Source organism: Mustela nivalis (genome assembly GCF_964662115.1).
Source record: "Mustela nivalis genome assembly, chromosome: 10".
Lineage (NCBI taxonomy): Eukaryota > Metazoa > Chordata > Mammalia > Carnivora > Mustelidae > Mustela > Mustela nivalis.
The window spans coordinates 26558460-26584764 of NC_139029.1; the positions used below are offsets into that span (position 1 = coordinate 26558460).

At 59.7% G+C, this 26305-nt stretch overlaps 2 protein-coding genes across 10 annotated transcripts in view; both read right to left on the reverse strand.

Annotated features, from left to right (window-relative positions):
* Window positions 1-438: 438 nt before the first annotated feature.
* Window positions 439-2173, reverse strand: EVA1B (eva-1 homolog B). 2 transcript variants are annotated; one of them, XM_082686936.1, is made up of 3 exons: window positions 1879-2173; window positions 1370-1473; window positions 439-1125 (listed from the first exon to the last, which is right to left on the reverse strand). In XM_082686936.1, exons 2-3 carry the CDS (start codon window positions 1434-1436, stop codon window positions 695-697), a joined length of 498 nt encoding a protein of 165 aa, XP_082543062.1. In that variant the 5' UTR covers window positions 1437-1473; window positions 1879-2173; the 3' UTR covers window positions 439-694. The 2 variants fall into 2 exon arrangements, with proteins under 2 accessions (XP_082543062.1, XP_082543063.1); XM_082686937.1 differs by having other exon boundaries at window positions 1370-1442; window positions 1879-2061.
* Window positions 2174-8555: 6382 nt separating this feature from the next.
* STK40 (serine/threonine kinase 40) overlaps window positions 8556-26305 on the reverse strand; it is a 40928-nt gene continuing 23178 nt past the window's right edge. For 3 of the 8 annotated variants that reach the window (XM_082686920.1, XM_082686921.1, XM_082686919.1), the window contains 9 exons: window positions 25955-26040; window positions 25438-25581; window positions 23190-23417; window positions 22268-22320; window positions 16575-16690; window positions 12776-12920; window positions 12568-12687; window positions 12085-12169; window positions 8556-10904 (listed from right to left, as the gene is read on the reverse strand). In XM_082686920.1, coding sequence (XP_082543046.1) covers window positions 10686-10904; window positions 12085-12169; window positions 12568-12687; window positions 12776-12920; window positions 16575-16690; window positions 22268-22320; window positions 23190-23417; window positions 25438-25581; window positions 25955-26040 — 1196 coding nt within the window. In that variant the 3' untranslated portion in view covers window positions 8556-10685. Of the gene's footprint in view, window positions 10905-12084; window positions 12170-12567; window positions 12688-12775; window positions 12921-16574; window positions 16691-17082; window positions 17179-22267; window positions 22321-23189; window positions 23418-25437; window positions 25582-25954; window positions 26041-26305 lie in introns of all 8 variants that reach the window. The other 5 variants (XM_082686918.1, XM_082686917.1, XM_082686924.1 and 2 more) reach the window with 3 other exon arrangements.

Below are 26305 nucleotides of genomic sequence, written 5' to 3' on the forward strand. Positions count from 1 at the left end.
ATAGTTCGCTCGGAAGAACTCGCTGGAACACATCTCTGCTCGGAGCCCCGCTCAGGCACACACGGTTAACACGGGCTAATAGTGCTTCAGCATCAAGGGCAGGGTCCCGGGGCGTGTGTGTGTGTGTGTATGTGTGTGTGTGTGTAGTGATGCAGGATCCCAGGGGCAAAGTGCGCCCAGGCCTTTGCCCGGGAAGGAATGCATTTGTAAGGAAGGAATGCGAGTGATAACTTGTTCTGTGCGTGAGGCTGTGAGGTGGTGGAGGGAGTGTTTTTTTCAGTCTGTGAACTGAATGCAAGCATGTATGCTCAGGTGTTGAGTGGGTTGATGGAGATGGTCAACCTGATTAAAAGAGTCGAGTAGTGTCTCAATCTGGGTCCCCCTGCATGGCAGGAGCCTGGAGGACGTTGGGGACAGAAGTAAGAGAGGGAGACTGAGTCACTGAGAATGCAGTTTTCATTGGTCACTTATCGCAGGAGAAGGGCTGGGGACCCTGTGCCCGTCCTCCCCCGCGGGCTTTCTGGCAGGACTGGGGATCTCAGAAGGTGGGGATCCAGGTCCAATGGCACTGGGGGAGCCGTGTGGGCGGGGCCTCCCTAGCACCATGGGCAGGGGCAGTCCCAACGTCCTGGGGCAGCTGTGAGTTCCTGCGCATTTCCAGTACGCAGAGCTCCTTGCAACGGGAAAGGGCCGGTCAGTAATAGTGCATGCGACCCAGAGTGCCTGTGGCCGTGGGGCTGGGCCCCAGCGTGCCAGTGCCCAGCAGGTCCGGCTGCCCAGTGCGCCAAATCTCCCTTAGGATCCGTTCCCGCTCCTCCAAGCGCTGTGCCCTCTCCAGCTCCTCTGCCGACGTGAAGACGTTTACGCTCAGCGGCCCGTCTGGCTCAGCCGTCAGCTCTGGGCCCTGCAGCGTGTCGTCGGGGCCCAGCCGTGTCACCGTGTCCTCCTCCTCGTCCTCGTCGTCCTCGGGTTCGAGGGTGCTGCTGCGGGGGTCCCGGCGCGGAGCAGGGGCCCGGGGCCGCGGGCGGGGAGCGCAGGAAATACTGATGACTAGTAGGCACAGCGTTAGCAGCAGGCCAAAGCAGACTCCCAGCACGAAGTAAAGGCCAAAGCTCTCGGGGTTAGCTGAGGGTCAGAGGGCAGAAGTCATGGAGGAGCCCTGCCTCCCTGGCGGGTGGGAGTTATTCCACTGCGGAAGGACTCCAGTTTCGAAGTTTGGGGGTCAAGGGCCGTCCTCCTTATTTGAAAGACATTAGGTAGCCGCCAACAGTGAGGGATGGGGAGGATGGGGCTGGGAGGTGGGGAGGGAAGGGGAGTGGGGCCTCAGAGGGGCAGGGAGGGGCCCATGCCCCCCGGGGCCCGCCCTCACCGCGGATGTGCGCGTAGGCCGCCAGGCTGTTGCTCAGCAACTCCATGTCCCTCCGTGGGGCATCCATGCTGCTCTGGGGGCGGAGGGGCAAGCCCCCCGTCAGCCTGCGGGGTCAGCAAGGTCAGATCCCAATCCCCAGCCCGGAGCTGATTCTGACCCCGCCTCCTCCGGGTAGCTCCCCTCGCTGGAAGAGCAGCCCCAGGGTCCAAACCGGAGACAGCAGCTCTCTAACTTTGTTACAGACCTGGGCCCTGCCTGGGAGATCCCTTCCCTGGGCGCAGACGCCCCTCCAACTTTTGAGGGGTCAGGGAAGTGGGCCGCAGGAGGCTCCGCCCCCTTGTGGGGTCCCCAAATGACGCCCGGTTTCGCCGTCCCGGTAGTGGGATGGAGGAGCGAGACGCGAGTGCCTTTTCCACTCCCAGGGCGGGCTCCGGAGGCGAAGCCGCCTCCCTCTCCCCTCCAGCCCGCCCCGCCGGGACCCACCGGTCCAAAGGCCGGGGCTCACTCACCGTCAGCGCCCCGCTTCCCCGCTGCCGGCTCCCGCGCGTCCGGCGGCCGCATACACCCGAGACCCGGCCGCTCCCGCCCCGTCCGGTCCCAGCTTCCCCGCCTGCCCGGCTCGGCTCCCAGGCCGCGGCAGCGCGGGCGGGACACGGGCCGATGGACCAGCCGGCCGAAAGTTTCCTCCGAGGAAAGAGAAGGGGCGGGGCGGGGCGGGGGGAGGCGGGGAGGAAAAGGGCCGGGAGAGGAAGGGGAGAGGAGCGAGCGACTGGGAGGAGGGGGAGCGAGGCCGGCGGGGCCGTCTGCTCTCCCACAGGAAACCGCTGGGGAGGCTGGTGGCAGGGTCCCGCCCCCAAGCTACTAATAACAAAAATAATGAAGTTTTGCCTGTGTCTCTGTATGTATGTGCCCTTTGTAATATTCTTTCATTTAATTCTAACAATCCTATAAAGTGAGTACCATTGTCGCCACTTGGCAGTTGAGTAAACCGAGTCATGGAGATTGAATAACTTGACTAAAGGGTCAGTATTTGAACGGAGTGCTCTTGGCCCCTAGAGCCTGGGGCTCTTAACCTCTTCTCTACACCTTGCTCTTCCTCCCAGAAGGCCCTTCCCGCCCAGGAAGACTGCCCCTCTTCCGCAGTCCTCCCCCCAGATCGTGAGTTTACAACAGAGGGGGCTCCGGCTGGGAGACCATGTCCAGCTGGCAGAGCTGCTGTCACACGGGGTTAATGAATGTTGGGCTGGTGCTTGGAGCCGGGAGCAGGTCAGCCTTGCCCAACCCGCCTGGAGGTTCTGCTGGCTCTGTGCTCTTCTGCACCAGAGCCTGCCCGGGAGATGTATTTTGTCCTGGCTCAACCTGCGCCTGCGCTCGCCTGCGTTTCCACCTGGGCTCCGCTGGTGCGCGCCATGTGTTGTGTGATCCATGTGTGCGGCCTGGGTCGTCTTCCTGCTCAGACTCTCAGCAACCCCCCCCCCCCCTTCAGGGCCCCCCTTCCTGTGCTGGGGCTTGGGTGAGGGGGAGGCCTGCTTGGCGGGAGCCTCAGAGAGGAGGAGGGAAGAAGGGGGAGAGGAAATTGCAGACATAGCTGAAGGCGCGGCCTGAGGCCTGTGGGCTGGTGACCCCCCTGTCTGTCCAGGCTGGAGACCCCCCATCCCCAGTCCTGAGACTGGGTTCAAGCAGGGGGCAGATCTAGATGAAGAAAGGACAGACCCGCTTCCACGGAGATGGGAAAGGACTCCTGGGTGTCTTTGTGACTTTTGAGTCTGTTTTGTGAGCGTGTGTGCAGGCATTTCTGCCTTTATTTGTATATTTGTGTGTGTCTTTCCTGTTTATCTGCTTGCGCACTGGGGGGAGGCGGGTACCGCTGCGTGCAAACCCCTGCAGCTGCTGGTCAGCAAATGTTCCCTCCTGGGAATGGGGAGGACCTCCTGGGAATGGGGGTTTGGCGGGGAAACAGGACAGACACAAACCCCTGCCCTCATGGAGCTGGCTCCCGGCCTAGAGACAACCATTCCATGAAGAAGGTAGCCTCGGTGCTGCTGAGGCTCGGGGCGATGGAGTGCACCTGCAGGCTGCTCTTCCAGCCCGAGGGAGGGGTCATCTGAATCCTGCCGCGTGGGGCTCAGGGCGAGAGCGGGGGCAGGAGTCACCAGGCCTCGAAGCCAGAGGGCCTTGGGTCTCCTCTCTCTCGGGTGCAGCGGAGGGGGCGTGGGGATCCCTCCGCGGGCGACCTCGGACCTTACTGTCCATGTGGCGGGGAACCTGAGAGTCAGGGGGGTTAGGGTTAGCGTCACGGTTCCTGACAGACTTTGGAGAGACCCCGGTGCGGTCCCGGGACAGCACAGGCAGCCGCGGGGCGGGCATGGGAGCCCGGAGAGCGGCGAGGGCCGCAGCTGCGCTGGCAGGCGGCGCCCAGGGCTGGGTCCCCGAAGTGCCGCTGTCCAGGTGAGGCAGGGTCACCTTTCGAGGCGGTGTCAACAATTCCCGCCTTGCCTGAGGCTGTGAGGGAAAGAGGACGTAGGACCACTGCTTGGCGCAGGGCCGGAGCACCTGAGGGAAGCGTATATGGGGTGCAGGTTTTGGGGGGTGGTCAGAGTTGCCTTTGAGATCCATTCGAGATGTGCGTTAGATACCCGGGGGAGGTGTCAGGCAGGGGACCCTGGGAGGAGTCCGGGCTGGACATGAGTTTGGGAGCCCTCGGCACAGAAGATGGATGGAACTCCCCGGGAGTGGGTGAGATCATCTGTGGGGCCGGGAGGGAGGAGAAGCCGCTGAAGCCATAGCTCCGCTTGCTTGCGCAACCTTGAGGGCTCTCCTGGGGGAGGAGTCAGGAGATCGCGGGGGCGGGGGTGGGGTGGAGAAGGTGTGGGGAGACACCCTTGAGGTGGAAGAGTCGGCTGGGCAACACACTGAGCAGAGAGGTGGATGTGCGGCCAGAATCTAACCACTGGCCGTGGTATCAGTGGGTTTCCAAGGGCGCATGGGTTCACTGGAGGCCTTCCGTCCATGGGAACATTGGTGTGTGCTGCAGCTGTCCTTGGACTGACCTTGCGTCTTGAGGATGTTGGTCTGAGTCCCTAAGGTGCCCACCTGCGTCTTCCCGAGGGGCCACGTGCACGCCTCTCTGCATTCATGAGAGCATACCAGGTTTTGGATTCTTTAGTGTTCAGCTATTGCTGTGCTATGTGGACCTCTGGGTATGGCTGAGCTGCTGACACAGGTGTCTGTGCCTTGGTGTGTGACTCAGCCCTGGTGAAGCCGGTGGCCATGCTGAGCAGAGAGGCGGTTGAGATGCTTCCTAGTCCCTTCAGGGACTGGGGCGTACAGGGTACCCAGAGTGTTGCCTTCCTCTAGGGAGATGCATGGGGCCAAGCTAGGCTGGGTGGAAGGAATAGCAGCCTTGCCCTGGAGGGTTCTGAAGAAGCTGAGGGCTACTCCTGGAGGCCCTGGGGAATGTGCCTTTGGCCCAGGTGGGCCGTACCCAGAGCCCTCATGCCCTCCTGACCACTTGCCTGTCTGCTTTTCTGCCTGCCTCGCTCTGCCCCGCCTGGCCTCCCTGCCCGCCAGCCAGTCTGTAGGTGTTCCCAGCCACCTGCTTTCCGGTTGTGCTGGCTGGCATCTCTGCATATCTGTCACTCGCTTGCCTGGCTTGCATCCCATCTCTCTACCTGCTGATTTCCTCCCTGTCTGCCAGCCTTTGACCTGCTGCCCATCCACCTGCCCACTGGCTGGCTGCCTCTCTGCTCTCCTGTCAGCCTGTGAGACTAGAGATTTGTCACTTCGGGAGGCACAGAGAGTGATCCTAGGATGAAACTCAGGAAAGACAGATCTTTTTTATTTTTAAAATTTTTAAAAATTATTTATTTATTTGACAGAGAGAGAGAGAGAGAGAACACAAGCAGGGGAAGCAGCAGAGGGAGAGGGAGAAGGAGGCTCTCCGTGGAGCAGGGAGCCCAGTGCAGGGCTTAATCCTAGGACCCTGGGATCACGACCTGAGCCGAAGGCAGAAGCTTAACCCATTGAGCCACTCAGGTGCCCCAAGACAGGTCTTTTTTAATGAAACAAGTTAAGACAGGTCTTTGATGGGAGTTCAGGGGGCTGAGGGATCCAGGGCCTCTGGGAGGGCTCTCAGGGGGGCTGGCATATTCAGGACCCAATGCAAAACCCTACTCAGCAACCTTCCTCAGTGGTCAAGCTGGGGGTCTGTTACTGACACTAGGGCCTCCCCACTGAGGGGTTCAGGGGCTGACTAGGTCTTAGATGGAGGGAAGAAGGCAACCCATTCATGGCCTCCTTGGACCTGCCCAGTCCTCTGAATACTCCTCAGCCCCAGGGACAGCTGCTGGGAAGAAGCCACAGTGAAATTTATAGAACAAACAATAAATGGATATTGAGTGCCCTCCTGGCACCTGGTACTTGGTTGGCTACGTGCTACGTGCGCTTCACCTTCAGATCCTCCCAGTGACCCTGTGCAGTTTGTAACGGGACTGGGACTCCATCTAAGGCGGAGGGCAGCAAGGCACCGGTGAAGCCTGAATGTGTGGTCACGTGGCTTTAAAGGGTGGGGCCTAGATTTGAACTTTAGAGCGTCTGCTCCCAACCAATCTTCCACTGGGTGGTTCTAAGTCATGGTTCCCCACCCAGTCAGACCCAAAGCTGCCTTTTCATGATACTCTGTATGGATCCTCTAATGCTCCTGAAGTGAAATTAATGCTAATATGCCCACCTCCATGTTTAATTAAAAATATAAAGAAAAGGTAATAGATATGGTCGAAATGGTCACTCGCTTGGAACGTGACAGCTCCGAGTGCAGACTAGTGTTGGGACACTGCGGTCATGACCGTTTTGAAAATGGCGAGGAGCTCTTGGTAAAGTTCTGAACGACACAGAGTACAGATTCCCTCCACTTCACATGGTCGTTGCATTTACATGGTCGTTGCATTTCCCGAAGGTTCCATGTACATTATGTGTCCACCAGTCCTTTGTGTTTATGTATGAAAGGGAGTTAGATTCTTGGCTCTGGTCACTGTAAACATGTTTTCACTCACGTCGTGCAGGATGTAGAATGTGCCTTCCTTGTGGGGCTGTCTCTGGCTCTCACCCTCTGCCAGCGGCACCCTCATCATTCTGACGAACTCCCACATGGACATGCACAAAAGAAGTCTGCCCTCATCTGAGTAGGGAAGGCAGATAGAATCAATAATCAGACATATGGTAATCCTACGAGGCTGTGGTAAGCACAATGAAGAAACATAAAGTGGAAACCTTAAGGAGTTAGAGAACACCAGGTGTTCACGGACAGCCTCTCTGAGGTGACATTTTGAGCAGAGGGAAGTCAGGAAGGCAGCCATGCAAATAGCAAGGGAAGAGCCTTCCAGAAGTAATAGCCCTGGCAATAGCCTTGAGGTGGAAGCCTGCTCAGCTCCCTTAGGATCAGCAAGGAGCCCAGTGTGCCTGGCACAGGAAGTGAGGAGGGGTGAGGGGCCCACAAGCTAGAGAGGAGGCCAGGTGCAGAGCTTGGTTTGTGGACCTTTCCAAGCCACAGACCGACCTCTGGAAGTTATCCCGCATGGGACAGAAGCCATCAGAGGTGTGTAAGCAGGAGAGGGACAAACCCCGCCTTGTAACCGGCTCATTCTGGCTTCCATGTGGCCCCTGGGCGTTTGTAGGGGAAGGTGGGAGTAGGGAGGCCAGAAGCAAGAGTGGAGCGCTCAGGGTGGTCGCAGAGAGCTGTGGGAATGGTCAGATGCTGCCTGGCCGGGGACAGGATCAGCAGTGGGTTGGACATGGGGCGGGAGGGAGCCGGGGGTGGGCAAGAAATCAGGACAAGCTTGGCTCTGAGCCTGAATGACTGGGCCGAGACTCCATTTCCTCCCTTCCCCACTTGAGAGAGCTGGGCAGCTCCAGTGCGGCTTCTCTGAAACGGCTCTCCCTGAGGCCACGGGAGGCAGCTAAAACTGGTAGAAGCTTCTCAGTTCCTGTTTGACTTCTCAGGAGCACGGGAGGCTGTTGATCCCCCAACCCCCCACCCCCCACCTTTCTAGCTCCCGGGGCTCAGGAGAAAAACTGAAGAGCAATCTGACCCATTGAGGTCAAGAGACCACGCGTTCTGGTGTGTGCCGTGTGCACAGCCCGTCCTAGGTGTAGACACGTGAGCAGGCCCGGCTGGGCCCCTGCCCTCGGATGGCTGCTTTCGTGTGGGTGACCGGTAGGGCTGACCCATGCATGTGCCCGGGAGTCACCTGGGCACAGAAGGGAGGCCGATCGGGTGGGGGGATGGGGAGGAGGCGGGCGTGGTATTGAGTCCCAGGCACAGCAGCAGGTAGAGCCAGAGTGCTGGGAGCAAGGGCACCCAGGACAGCTCCGCAGATGACATATGGGTCAAAGCCTGTGTAGACATGGAAGTGACCAGGGAGGTGGGGGCCGCTCGGCCACTGGGTCGGGGTGGTGTGAAGGTCGTGGCAAGGCGCTGGGGTGGCGCTGAACGCCGCAGAGCCCCGGGGCCGCCTCACTCTTGCCGTGTGCACACTTGCCTGCAAAGGGACTCCCGTGCATGGAGCTCTCTGCTCCTTCTGTGACCTGCAGCCGTGTGTGGGCTCCCACTCGCGTGAGTGGGTCTGTCAGGGCACCGTGGGGTGCTGAGCGAGGGGCCGGCCTACCTTCATCTTCACTGCTCCAGTGCTCCAGCTGAAATGTCTAAATTTAGACAAAGGAAGGAAGGAAAGAAGAAAGGAAGGAAGGAAGCCCTTTGGCTTCCTATGGAGGGGAGTGAGGGTGGTGACCAGTGCAGGAAAAGGTCTGCCTGGCCCTTCTTACCCCAGCTGCCCTGAATGGGCGTGGGGACACAGGGGCAGTCTCTGTCTGGCCAGGATCTTTGACCCCCAGATGGGGGTTTGGCAGGGAGAGAAGACTGATGCTCGGCTGGCCAGCTGCAGCCGCTCTCGGACACCTCCTGCCTGCCCCTGGGGCACTCAGGGGTGCGGGGTGCACTAATGGGTCTTCAGGAGAATGCCAGGTAGCTCTGTCCACCCCCCACCCCCACCAAGGCAGTGGTGCTGGTTGGGCTGTGGGGTGGGGGGCTGTCAGAGGGGGCGGAGCCGAGAGCTGCGGGAAACCTGCCCTGGCTGGCAGGGGCAGGAGAGACGGAGACACGGAGACATACAGAACAGCAGGCCACACTGGCTCCAGGTCAGGAAGTTTTATTGCTGACATGCAGGAAGAGTCCCCATGTAGTACAAAAATATGTCTTTATACAAACTTTTTTGTGACTTTTTCTGTTTTGTTTCTTTACAACAGGACCTCTCAGTGTGTGACACCCAGTGAGGCAGGCCCAACCTCCTCTCATCTGCTTTGCCACGAACGTCATCAGACTCAGGGGCTGACCTTGGAGGGCCCAGCCTGTCTGATAAGGCTCTGCAGACCCCCGAGGGTATTGCTTTGAAAAGGAGGAGAAAGCCCACCCGTGGCAAGCAAGCCCAGAGGGTCCTGGCAGGCTGCTGGACAGGTACGCAGCCGAGACCCTCATGGGAGGACAGTCACAGGGGCTGGGAGCCCTAGGCCAGACTGCATTTCTACTCCCTTGGGAGACTTCTTTTTGAAATAAATATAGAAAAGAGGACATCCCCCGCCTCCACAGCACGGCACCCTGGCTCTTGGTGAATGGCCACCAACAGAGACAGAGTCTGGTGCTCAAGGGGACTAAGTGCTGGGCTCAGGCGGGCTCCCACAGACCCACTGAGGCAGAGGCATGAGGCGCCCAAGTGCTGGGAAGGGGGCATGGGGAGGAGGGGGCATGGGCGGCCCTGCTACTGCTGGCAAGAGGTGGCCCCATTTTTTCCAGATGGGGAAACTGAGGCACAAGGAGGTTTGGGAACTTGCCCAAGTCACTCACAGTGAGTCAGCTTTTGGGGAGGGGGCAGCTCACACTCTGGGAAACAAGGTCACACAGGCCTCGGTCACCTCCCCACTGGGGAGCAAAAACAGGAAGGGCCTGAGGGCCCAGGGCTGCCTGGAGGGGAACACTCAGCCTTTCCAGGGGGGCCAGGGGGGCCAGGCCAGAGGAAGGGTCTTTGCTCGGCACCGGGCAAGGCCAAGTCCAGTGAGGGAGAGTGGGAGGGAAGGGCATTCTGGTGAGAACAGTGTTTCTGGCAAGACGGGCATCCACTTCAAAATCTCGGCTCAAAAAGGGCAGCAGGGCTGTTCTCAAGCCAGACAGGCCCCCCCAGTCCCTATAGCTCTCCCCACAAGCCCCACAGCCCCGAGGAAGGGCTCTGGCCAGGGTCTGCTGGAGAGACCCACATCCAGTATGAGGCAAGAACAGGAGGGGAGATGCCCCCACCACTCTGTGAACACAGAGGGGTGTGGGGAGCAACAGGGCATGTGAGCAGGGCCCACCTGTGCACAGTTGGCCCAGCATCCCCTCCTCACCCGACCACCAGGCACCCCTTCTGCGTCTGTGTCAGCGTCACCTCGGTACCATGGTGTGGGGCGCAGAAAGAAACCAGGCTTAATGCGAGGGTACACAGCACCTCAGAGAAGCTACAGAGTGGGAGAAGGAGAACCAAGTCTAGAGAGGCCTCCCCATCACCAGAAACAGGAGGGACTGGTGGGCTGGAGGTGGAGGGGCCGGCAAGAAGGGGCTTCTGAGCCTGGGGGCCAGGAGGGGGCCCATCTGTGGGCAGTGGACTCCCTGCCGTCCAGCCAGGTCGGTGGGGGCGGGGGTGGGGAGCGGCCACTGGCCGAGCCACCTAGAGATGGGAGAGAAGTGGGTTTCAGTACAAAAATAAATATATCTGAATTCTGCTTAAGATGAGGTGAAGTTTTCCAAAGCTTGGACTGAGGGGCCTGGGGTCAGAAGGGGAGGGACGGACATAGACTGGGAGGGGGCCGGGGAGGGCCATGGGGGGTGGTGGGCCGGGGAGGGCCATGGGGGGTGGTGGGCGTTCATTCTGGGAGCCAGCAGCCGAGCTGGAGTTCAGCTTATCTGTCCTTGGGGGGTGGGGGGCAGCTGCCCTGGGCCAGTTGGCCGGGCTCCCTCCTCCTCCCTCTCACTCAGTCCGGAGACAGCATGGTTAAAGAGCCAGAGGTAGATTAAAACGTCATGATTAAAAGCAGATTAGTTATCTAGGCTTCTCAGATTAAAAAAACCAAACAATCAAGCGATCATTCCCAAGGTAGCTTTGTGGTCTGCTGAGCCCATGTGTGACCTGCGCTGTCCCTGCCCCAACCCCGTCGCAGCCGGTAGGGGGAGAGTCCGGGCTGCGGGCTGGGGGCCGGGAAGAGAGGGTGGGGGGGCGGCGCCCTGGCCAGGGGGCTACTTGCGCAGGTAGCGCTGTGCCAGAATGGCCGCGTCCAGGGGGTTCATGGGCTGCGCGTCGTGGCCCAGCCGCCGCACGGGGGGCACGCTGCCGAACTGCCGCTTGGGCCCCCAGCTCCGGGCCTCGTGTATGGAGCTCTTCTCCTCGGCCAGCAGCAGCTGCTGCCGCATGTAGTTCTCAAACTCGTACTGGGAGCACTCCTCTGTCACCTTTGCCTTGGGAGAGACAGACAGGAGGGGGCGGGGGCAGGAGGAGAGGGGAAGAGAAAGCGAGAGGGGGTGGGGTTGGAGAAGAGAGCAGGGAACCTGTGTCAGGTGACCTGGCTCCAGAGGCTGCCCTGGATGTGGGGCAGCCCTCCTGCCAGCCTGTACCTTGCCTGCTGCCTGGCCTGGGGTCACTCTAGCTGAAGCACAGGCCTGGGATCTGAGTGGATCCCACCCCACGCTCCTTTCCTAACCCACTGACCTTGGGGGAGGTTGCATGACCTTGGAAGCTTTGGCTTCCTGAACTGTGAAGAGGGGCAGTCATCTCCCCTCAGAGCTGTTCTTGACAGCCCTAGGGGTGGTGCAGCCCAGGCAGACAGCAGTGCCCTGGAGTGGCAGGTCCCCGCACTCATCATCACAGGGCGGATCAGGGCTCTGCACTCAGACTTAGGGTCTGAGCTGTGTGACCAGGAAAATCACCATACCTCTCTGAACCTCAGTCTCCTTTTGTGAACAGAGGAGAACATGGCCACACAGGCCTGTGGTGCAGAGGAACAGATGCACAGTGGGTGGCACCTAGGAAAGGGAGGTCTCAAGGGCGCGGAGGCTCTGCCAAGGTCCCGAGGTGCCTCCTCCTGCTCCCACCTGCCCAGTACTGGCTGTGGAACTCTGGGGCCAGGGGATGAGGGGCAGGGCCAGGGAGGGAAGGTCCTCCTGGCACCCGACCCATGACTCTGCTCTGTTCACCTAGCCTTGCCCTCCAGGGGGCACCCTAAGATCACCTGCCAGTTGCTGCCTGGGGCCCAAGTCAGCCCCCACCCCAGGCCCAGCACTTTCTCCAGTGCAGCGAGCAGGAAATGAGAGAAAACTGGGAGAAAATGAATCATCTGGAAAAGGAAGAGCAGAGAGGCTGAGAGAGACCCAGTGAGTCAGAGGTAGAGCAGTATGGCTGTGTAAAGGGCCAGGCCAGGGCCAGGGCTCAGGCAGAAAGAGGAAGCTGAGAGAAGGCCTGGCTGGGCCCCTGCTTCCACGGCCCCACAGCCCAGGAGGAAAGGCACACCCCAGGCAGCTCTGACCTAGGGGACCCTGCAGCCTGCTCGGAGCTGTCACCTCTGTTCCTCCCCACCTCTGCCGTCCCTGGACACTGGTCCCTTGGGACCAGGTGACGACGGGTCTGACCACCTCAACTCACCTCCTGGGAGCTGTCTGCGTTGCTCATCTGGTCGTCGATATCAGGAACCACTTGCAAAGGCCCGCTCAGCGACGACAGGGACTGCCTGCAGGAAGGCAGACGAATTGGGCTTCCTCCCCAGGTCTGGCCCACGGGAGCCCCACAGCTTGGCTGGACTCAACAGATGGGGCTAGGTCCCAGCTCAACCCCCTCTTGACATGAATGACTCTGTCTCCCAAGCCTTGGCTTTCTTATCTGATCATGAGGACATTTCTTCCTCACAGGCTGTGGTGGAAAATCAGTGACGTAATTAATGTCAATCCCAGAGGTGGCATCACCCTGCACTCAGGGGATGCTCCACCCCGAGCTCTGGGAGCGCCCTGCCCCTCTCGCCCGCGGGACAATCTGGAAATCAGGCTCTGGCGGGCAAAGAAACGGGCCCGCCCTCAGGCCGCTTGTCTGAGTGGGAGGGGCAGGGCCTCAGCCGGGCTCCTGCCCACTTACCACGATGCGATGATGGCACTGAGGGCCTCCAGGACATCTACGGCAGCAAGGCGCTGCTGGGGGTCGAGGACCAGCAGCTTCCGGATGAGACACACGGTGTTCTCAGACACGCGCCCGTCCCTGATGCAGAACAAGGAGAGGGCTCCGGTGGCGCAGGCTGGGCGGGCTCGCTCCAACCCACCGCCCCAGCCCAGGGAGTGCCACTCACTCAGGAATGGTGTACTCTGCGGCCTTGATCTTGCGGAAGAGCTCCTGGGGGATGCTGTCGTAGAAGGGGAACTGGCCGTACAGCATGGTGAAGAGCACCACGCCCAGGGCCCACATGTCGCTCGGCTTGCCCCGGTACGGCCGGCCTGCGGGGGCACACAGACACATGCACGCTCAGCCGAGGCCCGGGGAAGGGCTAGGCCCTGGGCTTCCCTTGGCTTCCCAGCCACGTGCCTGACCCTACCCACAGGGCCCACCCCCAACCCCCTGCACTTTCAGGAGGACGCCCCATCTTGGAGTGACACCGAGGTGAAGGGACTATACTTGGCCTTGTGCAGGCCACGCCCCTGATTACCAGCTCTGCTCTGCCAGACAGCAAATTCGTGGGGGCTGGGCCTGGGACTACAGCCCTGGCGAGCAGCTCACGGAGCAGGTGGCCAGGAACGCGTGTGTGGAACACTGAGCTAACCGGCTCTGGGCCCGTTGGGCACTTCTGCCCCAATCCCTAGCCCCTCACCCCAGAGCACTTGGCCCCATCTGCGAGGATCCCCTCCCCTGTTTACTTCCTATCTCCCCCATGAGGAGGTAAGCTCTAATGCAGGCACGGCCCTGCCTGGCGCAGGGCCGAGCCCCGGGGCCCAGCACGGACTCCAGTATTTCCCTCCCTGCAGAACAGAAGGGAGTGAGCACTTAAGCAAGCGCCGAACACCATGCTGCGACAGCCCTGGAAGAGATGATTTCATTTCATTATGTCTCCACCAAACTCCGGGAATTAGATATCTTCTCTTTTTCCAAAATCAGGCACAGGGATGTCACCTGTCCCACACCACATGGTTGACGGGGAAGCCCCGCTCCTCCCACTCTCCTCCCACTCTGATGGGCAGGCCGCCACCCACCATCCCGGCTAGAGCTCCTCTGGTATGCCGGCCACCGCCTGGCCTCTTCCCGAAAACACAGGACAGCACGACAAGCCTTTCGAAATCCCCCGCCTGCCCTGTCCCTGGGACAGCAGGCTCAGCAGAGCCCAGATCCCAGAATGGGACTCCGTGCCCCATGCACGTGGGAGAGCTGCTGCTGGGCACCAGGCAGTGCCTGGACAACTGGGATCACTCCTATGGGTCCTGAAGCCGCGTGGGTGGCGACAGGTGCCTTTGGGGTAAGGGATCCTGGTTCTGGAGGGCTTTCCAGGCCCACTAAGGTCAAGCAGCATAACCAGGTGCATGGAAGTATCCTTATAGACCTCGGCCTGTGCCTCCAGAAGGTACCATGGGCCTCCGTGACCTAGCCTATTACTTCGTCTGTGAAATGGGGCCGGGACACGGACCTCACATGGCTGCTTGGGGGAGTGAGCTGCTTTTTGCCCTGGCTGCTGCAGTAGGCGATTTTGTGGAGATGAGCCTCTGCTAAGCTTTCTCCAAGGCTGCGTCACCCTGGCCCTTTTCCAACCCCCAGTGCCAAAGAGCAGCGTGGGTGACTTTGTGCAGCTGACCCCAGGGTGACCCTGTTGCCCTGGACCCTGTTCTGCCACGTGGGGTCATCACCAGCATCTGCTGGGCCACGACTCTTCGTGGCGGCAGCTGTGGGCGGTTCCTGCCGAGATGCCCAGGACAGAACCAGGGGCCAAGGCGGCCTGGGCTCCCTCAGCTTGAGCCTCAGGACTTCTGCTCTGACCTGGATGGGAGCTGGAGAGGCTCTTCTAGTAGACAAGCCACCCCAGGAGCTCTGCCCGGGTAGACCTTTCCCTGGCTTCTGAGGGGACAGAACTTCAAGGCTTCTTTTCCATAACAATAACCCAGCTAACGTTTACTATCCACCCAGCAGGTTCAAGGCCTTCTTTAGCCCCACAGGACCTCAGGAAGCAGGGACTGCTATTACCTCTGCTTTATACAGATGTGAAACTCGGGGCCCAGAGAAGTCAGTAACTTTTTCAGGGGGACACAGTTATTAACCAGACTATAAACTCTACGCAGGCAAGGTCAGGTTTGCCTTTCCACAGCTCCAGGCCGAATGCCCGAGGCTGTGCTTGGAGCACAGAGTGAACCAAGGGGCAGACCTCACCTCGAGCCTGCACGGCGGGACCTGTCATTATCATCCTGCGTCAACCTCTTCACCTTGGGGGCAGGCGGGCAGCAGTGCATCCCACTTGTAACCTGGGGGGCAACTGGGGCTCAGAGAAGGGGGATGAAGGTCAGAATGAGACTTGCATTTCTACTCTATGGATCTAGGACTCTCTTGGAAGCAGTGGGTTCGCCTGTTTCATCCTCTAAGGCTGGCCTGAAGCTGGAGGAGCCAGAGTGGGGCCCACCTGGGGGTGCGCACAGCCACGGGTCTCACCTCGCGGGCCTACACCGAGGCAGGAGCCCGGTGCAACGTCCTGGCTCTGTCACACAGAGGGATGCTTTGGGGAATCTCATGGAGGCTGTCGGGGCTGGGCCAGTCCCTGGGAAGTGGGGGGTGCAGCCCTGGTTCCTGGCTCCCTCTAGTAGAGGCCATGGGGACTCCAACCCAAACTTCAAGGTCCTGGGAGGTGGCAGCATGGCTGGGGAGAGGCCCAGCCCTGGCGCAGAAGCATCCGCCAGGGGAGACCTCCAAGGTGTGGTCACACTCTGGCCAGTTACGGCAGCCTGTTCCTCGCATGCACGCGCTGCCTGGGAGAGATGGGTCTGTCGCTGTGCGCAGGGGTGCAGGAGTGTGTGCCGGGGATGGTGGCCCCGGGGGCACCCTGAAACCTCCATGTGGAAGAGGTGGGAGCAGATGTGAAGCCCTCGGTTCCTGAAGGATCAGGACAGAAAGACCCAATTTGGCAAAGGACATCGGGAAAGAAGAGAAAGAGTCCCAGGAAACATGGGCTTGGGCAGGAGGCTGGCCGGGGCACAAGCCCCAGTTCTCCTGTCTAGTGTTCGCATGACAGAAGGACTTCGAAACTTTACCTCGCAGGGTAAAGTTGCGGTCTGGAGCAGGTGACGTGGTCACGCACTCCACACAGGGCTCGGCACTGAGCCATAGGATCAGTGGGTAATCAGGGTGTAACTGGCTTTTTTATTTCGTGTGCTGGCTGTTTCGGCCCCACTAGAAAATCAGCTCAGTGTTCATGGAAGTGGGGATGTCTGTGTGCCTGTTCACGGCTGTATCGGAAGTGTCTAAACAGGGCCTCCTACCCGGTAGGCCCGTGGTAAATTCAGGCCAGTGGGAGGAAGGGCGCGCCGGGCCAAGGAAGGAAGGGGGAAGGAAGGGGGAAGGAAGGAGCTTATGAAGGAACAGCAGGAGGGAAGAGGTGTCCTTGTCAAGGTGGCAAAGCCAGTGAAGACCTGCTCAGGGCTTCCTCTCGCACTTGAAACAAGTGATGACATTCTCCCCGGGGCTTCCCTCAGGCCTTGCTGGTCTGGCCGCTGCCCACCTCTCCGGCCCCACCTTGAACCAGGCTCCCAGTCAGCAGCAGCCACAGCTGGCTGTGCGGCCTTGGCCCAGTCACTCCCCCTCCAGTCCTTATCTGTCCTGGCAATCACAGCTCAAAGGTCACTTCCTCAGGCAAGTCCTTCAAGTGCCCATCGTTCACACTCACAGAAATAATCTCAGAGTCATTAACCCAGCACTGGGGTGAGGATCCCCATCTTCCTCTCCACGTGACCCCATATTCTGTACACAGACGGACAGTCCTGGTCCGGACCACCGCCACAGCCCCAGCACCTAGGCCAGGGCTGCCCCTACCCCCCAGGACACGCTCTGCTGAAGGAAGGAGCCTCTGTGAAGCCCAGCGGGACATCGCCCTTGGGGCCCGCTGACTGGCACTACGCACATACCGCTGAGCACGTCTGGGCTGATGTAGGCAGGGCTCCCTCTCTGGTCCTTCAGCAGGTCCCCCTCGCTCACGAGATGCTTCCCGAGGCAGAAGTTGGTGATGGTTATCCGATGCGTCCTGGGAGCAGGGGGCAGAGCATGAACAAACGTTGTGTCTGTACCCATGGGCACCCAGCTGCCCTCGCTCCTGCCCAGGGAGCAAAGGAATCACACCCACATCCTTTTCTGCTCCCCGGGCTCTGCTGCCTTCCCCCGTGGCTGCATGAACGGTGCCATCAAGGGTGCTGACGCTGGCCGTGCCCCCTTGCTTGCCACCTGCTCCGCTGTCCCCTCAGCACCTGGGCTCCGAGAACTGAGTGACTATGACCCAGGGAGTGCTCCAGAGGGGCTCCCCGGCAACTGCCATCCGGGCTGAGCCTCGGGGCTAAGGCTTAGGACTCAGGATGACAAACCATCTCATAGAACATCAACATCTGGAATGATGAGATCTGGTTTGGCTCCCTCATTTACACAGAGTGAAAAGGAAGTTCGGCAGGGCTCTGAAGTCCATCTATGGGGGCCACTTTTGTCCCCCTCGGTCGATCCATATGGTCATCACCGTGATCACTGTCAATCAGCATCCCAAATAGTACAAAAAAATGAATGCTCACAGAGACTTAACAGGTGCAGCCCGTGGCTTATGGGTCTGATGTGGACTATTTACATTCGCCCCTCACGAAAGCCTAGGAGGGAGGCTTCCTCCCTGCCCCAGTTTCCCAGGTGATGCAGTGAAGGTGATGAGGAAGTAAACAGAGAAATGAAGGAACTCGCTCAGGGTCCTGCAGCTGGTGAGCAGGACCGAAGTCAGGGTCTACCTGACCCCAGAGCCTGCGCTCTGGACGGACACTGACCGGTACTGTCAGGGGCACTCGCAGTGCCCGGCCCCCGAATTTCTCTTCAGTTCCAGCAAAGCTAACTCAGCCCTTGTCTTGTGTTTCAGACTCTCCTTTGACCTGGAAAACCACAGCCTCCCTCATCTGAGAGTCATGGGTGAGAGCGGCTTAGGGTTTGGATCCTTTAAGGAAGCTCACAGTGTGCACAAAAGGAAGACACGTTACTCCACACCTGGGCGGTGGGGGTGGGCAGGCCCCTCCAAGAGGCCTCATCGGGGAGAGCCAGTGAGGCAGGGTGCCTCTCTACTCACAGAGGGCAGGGGTCACCCGCCCTGCTCCTTGTCAGCTGGCTGGGCAGAGAAGCAGGGGGATGGCAGGAAGGGCAGCCCGGTGAGCGGCCTCCCGCTGCCTCTCACTGGCTGAACCTCCAGGGTGAAGAGGGGGTCGGCTCTCTGAGGTACAGGGTGTATGGGGTTGAGCGTGGAATTCCCCAGGAGCTGTGACCGACAGGCTCTGCGAGCCCTTAGCTATCTCGGGGAATTCTGCTGGCAAAGGGCTTGATACAAAACAAAGGTTAGTTTGTCCTCTGCATTCCAAATGGAAACCTCAACTCTCTCTCTGCATACAGGCCTGCCCTGTCAGATGCCACAGAAATCTGCCTGGTGGCCCCCAGGGCAGCTAGGGTCTGAAAGTGCAGGCAAAGGGTCTGGCCAAGGAAACCATGTCAGAAGTGGATCGCTCCAGCTCTGAGCCGCCATGCCACAGCCCTGAATGTGGGACTGTGCATCCCCAAGGTCCACGGTCCGTCCCCCACCTCAGATGGCTGCCATGGCTGGTGGTGTGTCTTGCACGGGTGCCCTGAGGCACGAGACACTGGGAGAGGACCGCTCAGGGCAGGGTCCGGGGGGCTCAGGAGTTGGATTTCCAGGTCCCAGGCCCAGCTCCGCCATTCCATGGCTGTGTGACCCGGAATGCAGAGGACAAACTAACCTTTGTTTTGTACCAAGCCCTATGCCAGCAGAATTCCCCGAGATAGCTAAGGGCTGGCAGAGGCTGTCGGTCACAGCTCCTGCGGAATTCCAGAGCCTCATTTAATCTCTTATTAAATCTGTTTCCTCATCTGTCAAACGGAGTATATTAGCACCCAGTTCCCAGGACTGCGTAAGGAAGTGACAAGAAGACAACCCCGCGGAAGGCAACGAGCCGGGGGCCTGGCAACTAGGAACTAACTGCTAACGGCTGTCTTGGGTTAGCCTCTCCTCCTCAGATGGTGGGCACAGCTGGCTAGGGCTGGTAATGGGAGAGCCCAGGAAAGACCCCATCTGAGGCAGCATGCGAGGGGAGCCATGCTGTGGCCATGGGCCCCGGAGCAAGCAGGCCAGCTGGACCCGAGCTGGGCTGGGGGGTTCTAGGACACTGTGTGTAGCTGGGCGGCGGGCGGCAGGGACGAGCTGGCCCACACTGCTGAGGATCCTGGAGGCTATCCCACAGGAAACCACATGGTCAGCCCCGAGACCTCCCGAAGCTTGGCCGTGCGCCCCTGCCCTGCCACTACCACCCAAGTTGGTGGGTGGTACCCAGCTCCCTGGGAGCCCCAGACCCCCCCCAGGCTCATTCCGGCAGCAAGGGCAGTGGGGTGAAGGGAGGCAGTTCTGCGTCAGCAGGATCCGCTGGGCCTGAGTCACTCTTCAGTTATGGCCCTTTGGGCTGCCTGCGTTTTTCTCCTTTTCTAGGAACTTGGTGTGCAACTTGCTTACCCAAAAAGAAAGGAGGAAGGAGAAAGAACCCACGGCAGACCTCATATAACCCCAAAAGGGTATTTCAGGTTTCAACCCTTGCCTTTTCTCCCAAGCGGGGTGAACTCATGACAGCCGCCCCACAAACACTTCTCCCTGCTTCCTCCCCTGGGGCCACTCAGTTCTGCGAGGGACAGAGGCGGCCTCCTAAGGACTCTGCAGCTGGAGTCAGGGCCCAGCCCGGCGGGGGCTGGATCTCCTCCAGGTCAGCCTTCTGACTCTGCCCAGGTGCGAGCAGGAAGGGAGGGGTGTGCCTGTAGACACCACGATGCAGGGTGTGGTGTTCGTACTTGGCCCCTCGGTGCTGGGCACCGCGGCACACTGCCCCCTCCCGGAGCACCATGAGTCAAGCGAGAGAGCTGGCCAGAACTGCCATCGGTCCCAAAACCCCAAAAAGGGCATCATCAGATGAGAGGCAATGCAGCCAAGACAAAGGGTCCGAGGGAGGCCCTGGGGCTCCTCAGTCTGAGGAAAACATACAGGGGCGCACACGCACATACAGACAGACACACACACACACACACAGGGAGCTGGTATAGCCCCACGACCGGTACTCAAGAGAGGCTGGGCTTTCCAACTACATTCCTGTGACAGAAGTGGCTCGGTAAAGTTGGGGGGAGCAGAAGCTGGGAGCAGACCCTCCAAGGATGCACAGAGGCCTGGAACACTTCTGTGGCTGGCAGTGCAGGAGCCCACATGTGCACTCCCATGGGCACCCCTGGGCCACAGAGAGCCAGTGCAGAGCTGCAGGGAAGGCCACAGAAGACATGGGCTCCGCAGCCAGATGCACTTAGGTGGTCCCAAAGATATGCCCCTTTGTGTGCGCAGTGAGCCTGCCGTCCAGAGCAGGACGGTACTAGGCCAGCGTCCCACAGAAGACCAGGACAGCGAGGCTGCGGAAGACCACATGCTCTCCGGGCTGGGGCCAGGGCCCCCCCGCACTTAGCAGCCACTCAACCCCCAGCAGGCCTCATCTCCTGGGGAAGAGAGCCACGGCCTGTCAAGTATGGGGTGCACTTATGCTGGGCCCAGTCCCGGGAGACAGTTCCACGCCTCAGGCCCGTCTCTGCAGGGAGGCTTAACCACCTGCACTTCCACAGGTGAGGATACAGAAGCTCGGAGAACTGCCTGTTACCACAGCAGCCTCTCACTACACGGATCAGTCAACCAACCAAAACATGATCAAACAAACTCCCATCGTCTCGCGGGGAATGCAGAGGCCGTGCCGGGCTGTGGCCCAGGTGACCCCCAAGCTTCTCCAGCCCTCTGACTCGACCCGTCAGAGGTTCCAGCAGCTCTGGAACTTTGGCTCCCTTCCCTCCTCCCTGAGGAGCATGACAGGGTCAGGTTTTCATGGCTTCACTTTCTCTAGCTGGCCAATCTTTACTCATCCTTTAGGGAACTGACTCAGATGGCCAGAGTCTCTGCCCTCCTCCCGGGGCCCCCAGCCAGTGCTCTTGGGTTGGTGGCCCATTGCACAGTGATGCCAGGAGACTGTCCGTCTATGGCATCAGGGCTGGGTGGTGGCGGCAGAAGGGCGGTGACCTCCCCATGGCATTGGGGGCGGGGGAGATCTGGTCCACCCATGCCCTTCCCCAGGGGCCTATCTCCCTGCAGCTTTTCCTCCTGTGACTGCTGTGGCTCCAGCCATTTCCCAGGGACAGCAGGTCCCCTCCTGAGTGGGTGACCAGGTGCTTGCCATTTGTGAGCCCCCTGATCCACTTCAACACCTGGAGGTGAGGGGGTGGCAAGGGTGAGAGGTTGAGCGAGGGCAGGAGAGGCAGCAGACCTGTTGGACCCCTATGAGGCTGGAGCCTCTCCACCTGGACAGGAGGGTGACAGCTTGTGGCCCAGGCCTTGAGTGATCTCTCCCTGCCACTGATGGACCAAGGGTGCTAGTGTGAGCCGCCCAGACTCCTTCTAAGATCGAGGCACCTTTTCCCTGCTGCAGAGAGTAATGGCTTCTGACTGTTCGTAGCTGCATCCTTTTCCAGAAAGCCCCTGAGCCAAAGGAAGCTGCCCCAGCTATGGCTAGCCCACCTTGTCCTGGGCACAGGCTGTATTCTGAGGCTGGTCGCAGTGGGCATCCAGGGCCATGCACCCCCCTGCCTCGGCTGGGACATTTGAGGGCCCCCTGGCTCTCGAGTTTTCCAGGCTGAGGCCCCGCCGTGACTGTACCACAGCTCGACTTCTCCCTCTGTCCAATCTTGCCCTTTGCCCGAAGAGCTCTTCCTAGGAAACCTTCTGCACACACACCTCAGAGTCTATTTCCTGGGAATCCGACCTATAACGAGGCCTCTTTTTGCTCATCTGTCATTCCTTCACTCGTTTCTCCATTTTTTACAGTCATTTACTGAGCACTCGCTAGACCCAACAAATGAATGGCCCAAGGAGGATCCCTGGAATCCTTCCCTGAGCTCCCTTTTTGTGGCTGGTGGCCTTTAAGACTCCCCTTCTTGGGGTGCCTGGGTAGCTCAGTGGGTTAAAGCCTCTGAGTTCAGCTCAGGTCATGATCCCAGGGTCCTGGGATCGAGCCCCGCATCGGACTCTCTGCTCAGGAGGGATCCTGCTTCCCCCTCCCTCTCTGTCTGCTTCTCTGCCTACTTATGATCTCTGTCAAATAAATAAATAAAATCTTAAAAAACCAAAATTTAGGGGGAAAAAAAAGACTCCCTTTCTTTTTTTTCCTTTTTCTTCCTCTTTTTCTAAGTAGGCTCCATGCCCAGTGAGGAGCCGAATGTGGAACTTGAACTCACGACCCTGAGATCAAAACCTGAGCCGAGATCGAGTTGGACACTCAACCAACAGAGCCACCCAGGTGCCCCTAAGGCTCCTTCCTTCGAAGCAAGCACCATATCCCCATGTGGCAAGAGGCAGAAGCGGACATCCCATCCCATAGCCCCTGGGATTCCTGGGGGAAGTGGGCTGTTGTGGGTCAGAGACTGGGGGGCACTGGAGGGCACTGGGTAGCTGCAGCATGTAGCTGTGCCAGCCGCAAGGTCACATCCTGATGGAGAAGGATCTTACCTCTTATTGAGCACCATGTTCCCAAGCTTCAGGTCTCTGTGCACAATGTTTTTCTGAAAAAACAACAGGCATGTGGCTTGGACCACGAAGAACAGAGGCAGGGTTGGGCCTGGCCTATAAGATGTGGGCTCTCCAGGAGTTTGAGGGGGGCAGGAAAAAAGACCTAGGACACCTTTCTTTAGGCTCATGCCTTGATTTGTCAGCCAAGGACAGATGAGCACCGTTCTAAGGCCACATCAACCCCGGGCAGGGATGGGGTAATACGTGAACCCAGGCAGTCTCTCTCTCCTGCTGGGGGCGGTTTCCCTGGCTTTCTCTGGACAGCAGCCAAGGGGAAAACCACTCCTCACCACCTCCAGTAAACATCCTGCTGAGAAAAACACTAACATCTGCCTGCACCTGCGGTCAGGGGGCGATCTTTCACAGCTCTGGGGACCGAGTAGCACAGGCAGGCAGGTGTGTGCCTGGAAGAGGCCCAGGTTCTCCTCACTGTACCTTGGGGTACCTGACACCCCATCTCTAGGGAAAGCTCAGAGACAGACTATGGCTGCCCCAGGGGATCTCACTGTCGTCTCCTCTGCCAGGACACTGGGCTCTGCTGGGCTGCTGGGCAGCGCCTCCCCAGGTACACGGGCTTAGGCCTGCAGCCATGTACCTCACTGACCACACAGGTCCTCTAGCCACCTTCCCTCCGGACATTCCAGCTGCAGAGCACGCCTGGGGGCTGGGGGTCGGGGAGGGGGGACGACCCCGAGCCGCTTCCACAGAGCAGAAGCAAGAAAGGTGGCCTTCTGTGGCAGTGGGGCCAGGAGGCTTCTCAGCCACCCAGAACACAGGCCATGCCGGCTAGAGGAAGAGGCACCAGCGGTGGGGCGGGGGTGCGGGATTTGGGAGTGGTGGGGGTGCAGGGGCAGAGCCTCACCTGGTGCAGGGCTTCCACGACACGCACCACGTCATAAAAGATGACCACGGTCTCCCGCTCACTGAGCCTCTTCTCCTTGATGACGTAGTGCTGCAGGTTGATGAGGTCGGCGGTCTTGTCGCTGAAGTCGTGTGCACAGAGGCAATCCAGGACGAGGCAGATGCGCTTCCTCATCTTCTTCACCACCCGGCTGGATTCTGTGTCCTCGACGACTTCACAGGTGCGGTCCTGGGAGGCAAGGGGGCAGACCAGGGCTTGGCTATGGGCCCACAGGTCAAGGGCTGGGGCTCAGGGACCCTCCTCTGGAGCCAGAGACAGACACCAACATGGGAGCCTGCACGAGCGGCACCCTGAGGCCTGGGTGGCCAAGACCGGGGCTGCCATTAAAGGCTCCATGCTCTGATCCCAGTGTAAGGGGTTCAGATCAGGGCTTAGCCTGTAGTGCCAAAGGGACCTCCAGGTCCAGGGTACAGGCAGCGGACCTGGGGCCCCAGGACATCCCCTCTCTGTGGCACTCCCAGAGGCTCCAGCTGTGACCAAAGTCAGAGACGGTGGAAGTGAGGTGTTCCATGTGTCTGACACAACTGATTTCACACAGAAGCCGGACTCCAGGGAGCCAAGGAATAGTGGGTAAGGTGGGGTTCAGGCCCCAGCTCCCGCTCCCTCCGGCTGTGGGCCATGGGGCAGTTTACCTCACTTCTCCAAGTCTCTGGTCAAAGGGAGCCGGCACCCTCCCTCACAGGTTGCTCAGGGAATCCGGCAGCCCGCACCAGTGCTCAGGAGGTGGGTCTGTATGGTGCGTGGTGGTAAGTGCCAGGCCCATTTTCCTTGCCAAAAAGATGGTTTCTTTCCTTTTCTCTTTTCTTTTCTTTTCAAGCATTCTCTACAGCCAGCGTGGGGCTTGAGCTTAGAACCCCGAAACCGAGAGCTACACGCTCTACCGATGAGCCAGCTTGGGGAAATGCTCCATGTCAGCCTCGCAGACCGAAGCTGGCCTCGGGGGACCCCTGGGGACTGAGTAGCTCTGTCCCTCCTTCCGAGCGTGACCACGCCTCTCGTTCCCTCGTCCCCTCTTCCCACCTGGCTGGCACACAGGTGACTCTGGACATGCTTCTCACCACCAGGTGTTATCATCCCAGAGGACACAAAGCAGGGCCAAGCTCTGGCAGCTGTCAGAGATGAAGCCCTGAAGACTCACGATCCCCCTCAGTTTGGTTTCACGTGAAAGGGAAACAGGGACTTTCAGAGTTGCCTCTAACTGCACATCTAAGAATGAAGACTTTGGTAGGGTGCACGAGGCAGAGCGGCCCCTTCCCTTTATTTTATCCAAGAACTCAAGCAGACGAGGAAGTAACCGCGGTGAGTGTGTACAGGGACAGCTTGGGCTGCATACACACGCCTGCTCACCCTCCTGACCGCCTCACGAGGCAAGTGTCCATCACCACCTCCATTTTACAGATGAGGAACCCGAGGTATAGGGACTGGAAGTGAGTTGCCCAAAGATCAAACAACCAGATTCCAGGGCCGCAGGCCAAACCCTCCATGCCTCCCTGCCTCACATCACTTCTCGAGTACCAGGTCCATCTGGCCAGAGTGGCCCAGGCCAGCGCGTCCAGCCGAGGGCCCTGCAGCAGCTCTGCTGGGGGCCTGAGCAGGAGGCCTCCCAGGCATTCTGAAACTGGCCTTCTCATCTGGAGACACGATTTCAGTTTGGCCCTGAGGAGAGCTCTTTCCAGGGTACAAGCTACTCACGAGTACCTTCCCTAAGGGACCGGAACATCTGAGCACAGGGGCTCAGGGATACTCGCTCAACTAAGCTGCGATGCCTGGGCAGGCGAAAGGACTGAGTACCACAACCAGCTGCGGGGTCCACAGGTGGCCCACAAGGCTCAGCCCTCCTCGTGCCCCGCTTCCACCCCCAGCCTAGAAAATTCCTGGCACAACACAATAGGAAAGAGCCCGCATGTCTTTAAATGACTTCATGCTTTCCTCCCTTCTCGGAGAAGTGGCGCTCCAAAGAAAGGGGCATTCCCACTGGGCGTGAGCCTCACAGCAGGGGTGCAGGCCAGAACCTGACCTCCAGCCCACCCCACCCGGGAAGTTCTGGCGCTCCCAGCACGCAGGGGTCCCAGGCGGTCATGTGGGCAAGCTGCTCCATGTACAGATGTGGCCCCAGCAGGGGGCAGCTCCAGGAGCCAGCCAGGGGTGGGAGGAGGGAGGGGGGACAGGCAGCCCCTCTGTCACTCACCTGGAAGAGCCCGTGGTGGTGAACCACGCCGTCCTGCGTGTGGAGGAGGGAAAGCAGAGAGTACTCGGTGTGCAACAGCATCTTGCCTTGCCTTTCCTCTTGGCTTTCTATTCCTTGGTCCCCCCTCTCCTCAAGGGTAAGGATCTTTAGGAAGGCACACACACAAAAAGACCAAAAACCCAAAAACAAACCTTACTTTACAAAGCAGAGTGACCGGAGCAGGTGGCGCAGAGGGCTCACAGTTGGGCCCGCGGCACCTGCACGCGCGCTCCCACAGGCACGCACGATGTGCGAGGGCTTTCTCAGTGGGATGGCAGCATGAGTCCTGCTCTGAGCGCACTCCTGCCATCAGGCCTGCTCCGAGTGAGACGGCACGAGCCGGACCGCGTCCCGGGAAGAAACAGTGCTACTCTTGTTCATAAGTAGTGCGGGTGTGAAGGTGGGGAAGAGGGGGAGAGCCGGCTGGCAGGGCAGCCCCTGGGGCCCCAGCTTCCCCTGCCCCGGGCGCCTCACTCACCTTCAGCTGATAGAAGTCATCTGTGCCATCTTTCCTTGCCAAACACTGCACAATGCTTGGCACTGGGGAGTTGCCCAGACGGGGACCTACGGCACAAAGAGCCTTGGGCTTACTCTTCCGAAGCACTGTCTCTTGTGGCACCGTGTGGCCTTTCCGCAGTTCATGGCTACTGAGCAACTGCCACCCCCCCAACCCGCCCCTCCCCGCCGCCAGTCTCCTGGTGGAGAGTTCTCAGACTCCCCCAACAATGGAGCGCGTGCGCATGTGCCTGAGGTACACCTGGCTTTTACAGGTCCGGCTTGCAAAAGGAGGGGTTCTCAACTGTGGGGGTGTGCAGGAACCTCCGAAGAG

Bases quoted from the DNA above. Each gene is read 5' to 3' on its own strand.
- EVA1B (XM_082686936.1), bottom strand. From the start codon at position 1,436: ATGGATGCCCCACGGAGGGACATGGAGTTGCTGAGCAACAGCCTGGCG. The intron at 1,126-1,369 runs GTGAGGGCGGGC...TCTGACCCTCAG, and splicing joins GGCCTACGCGCACATCCGCG to CTAACCCCGAGAGCTTTGGC.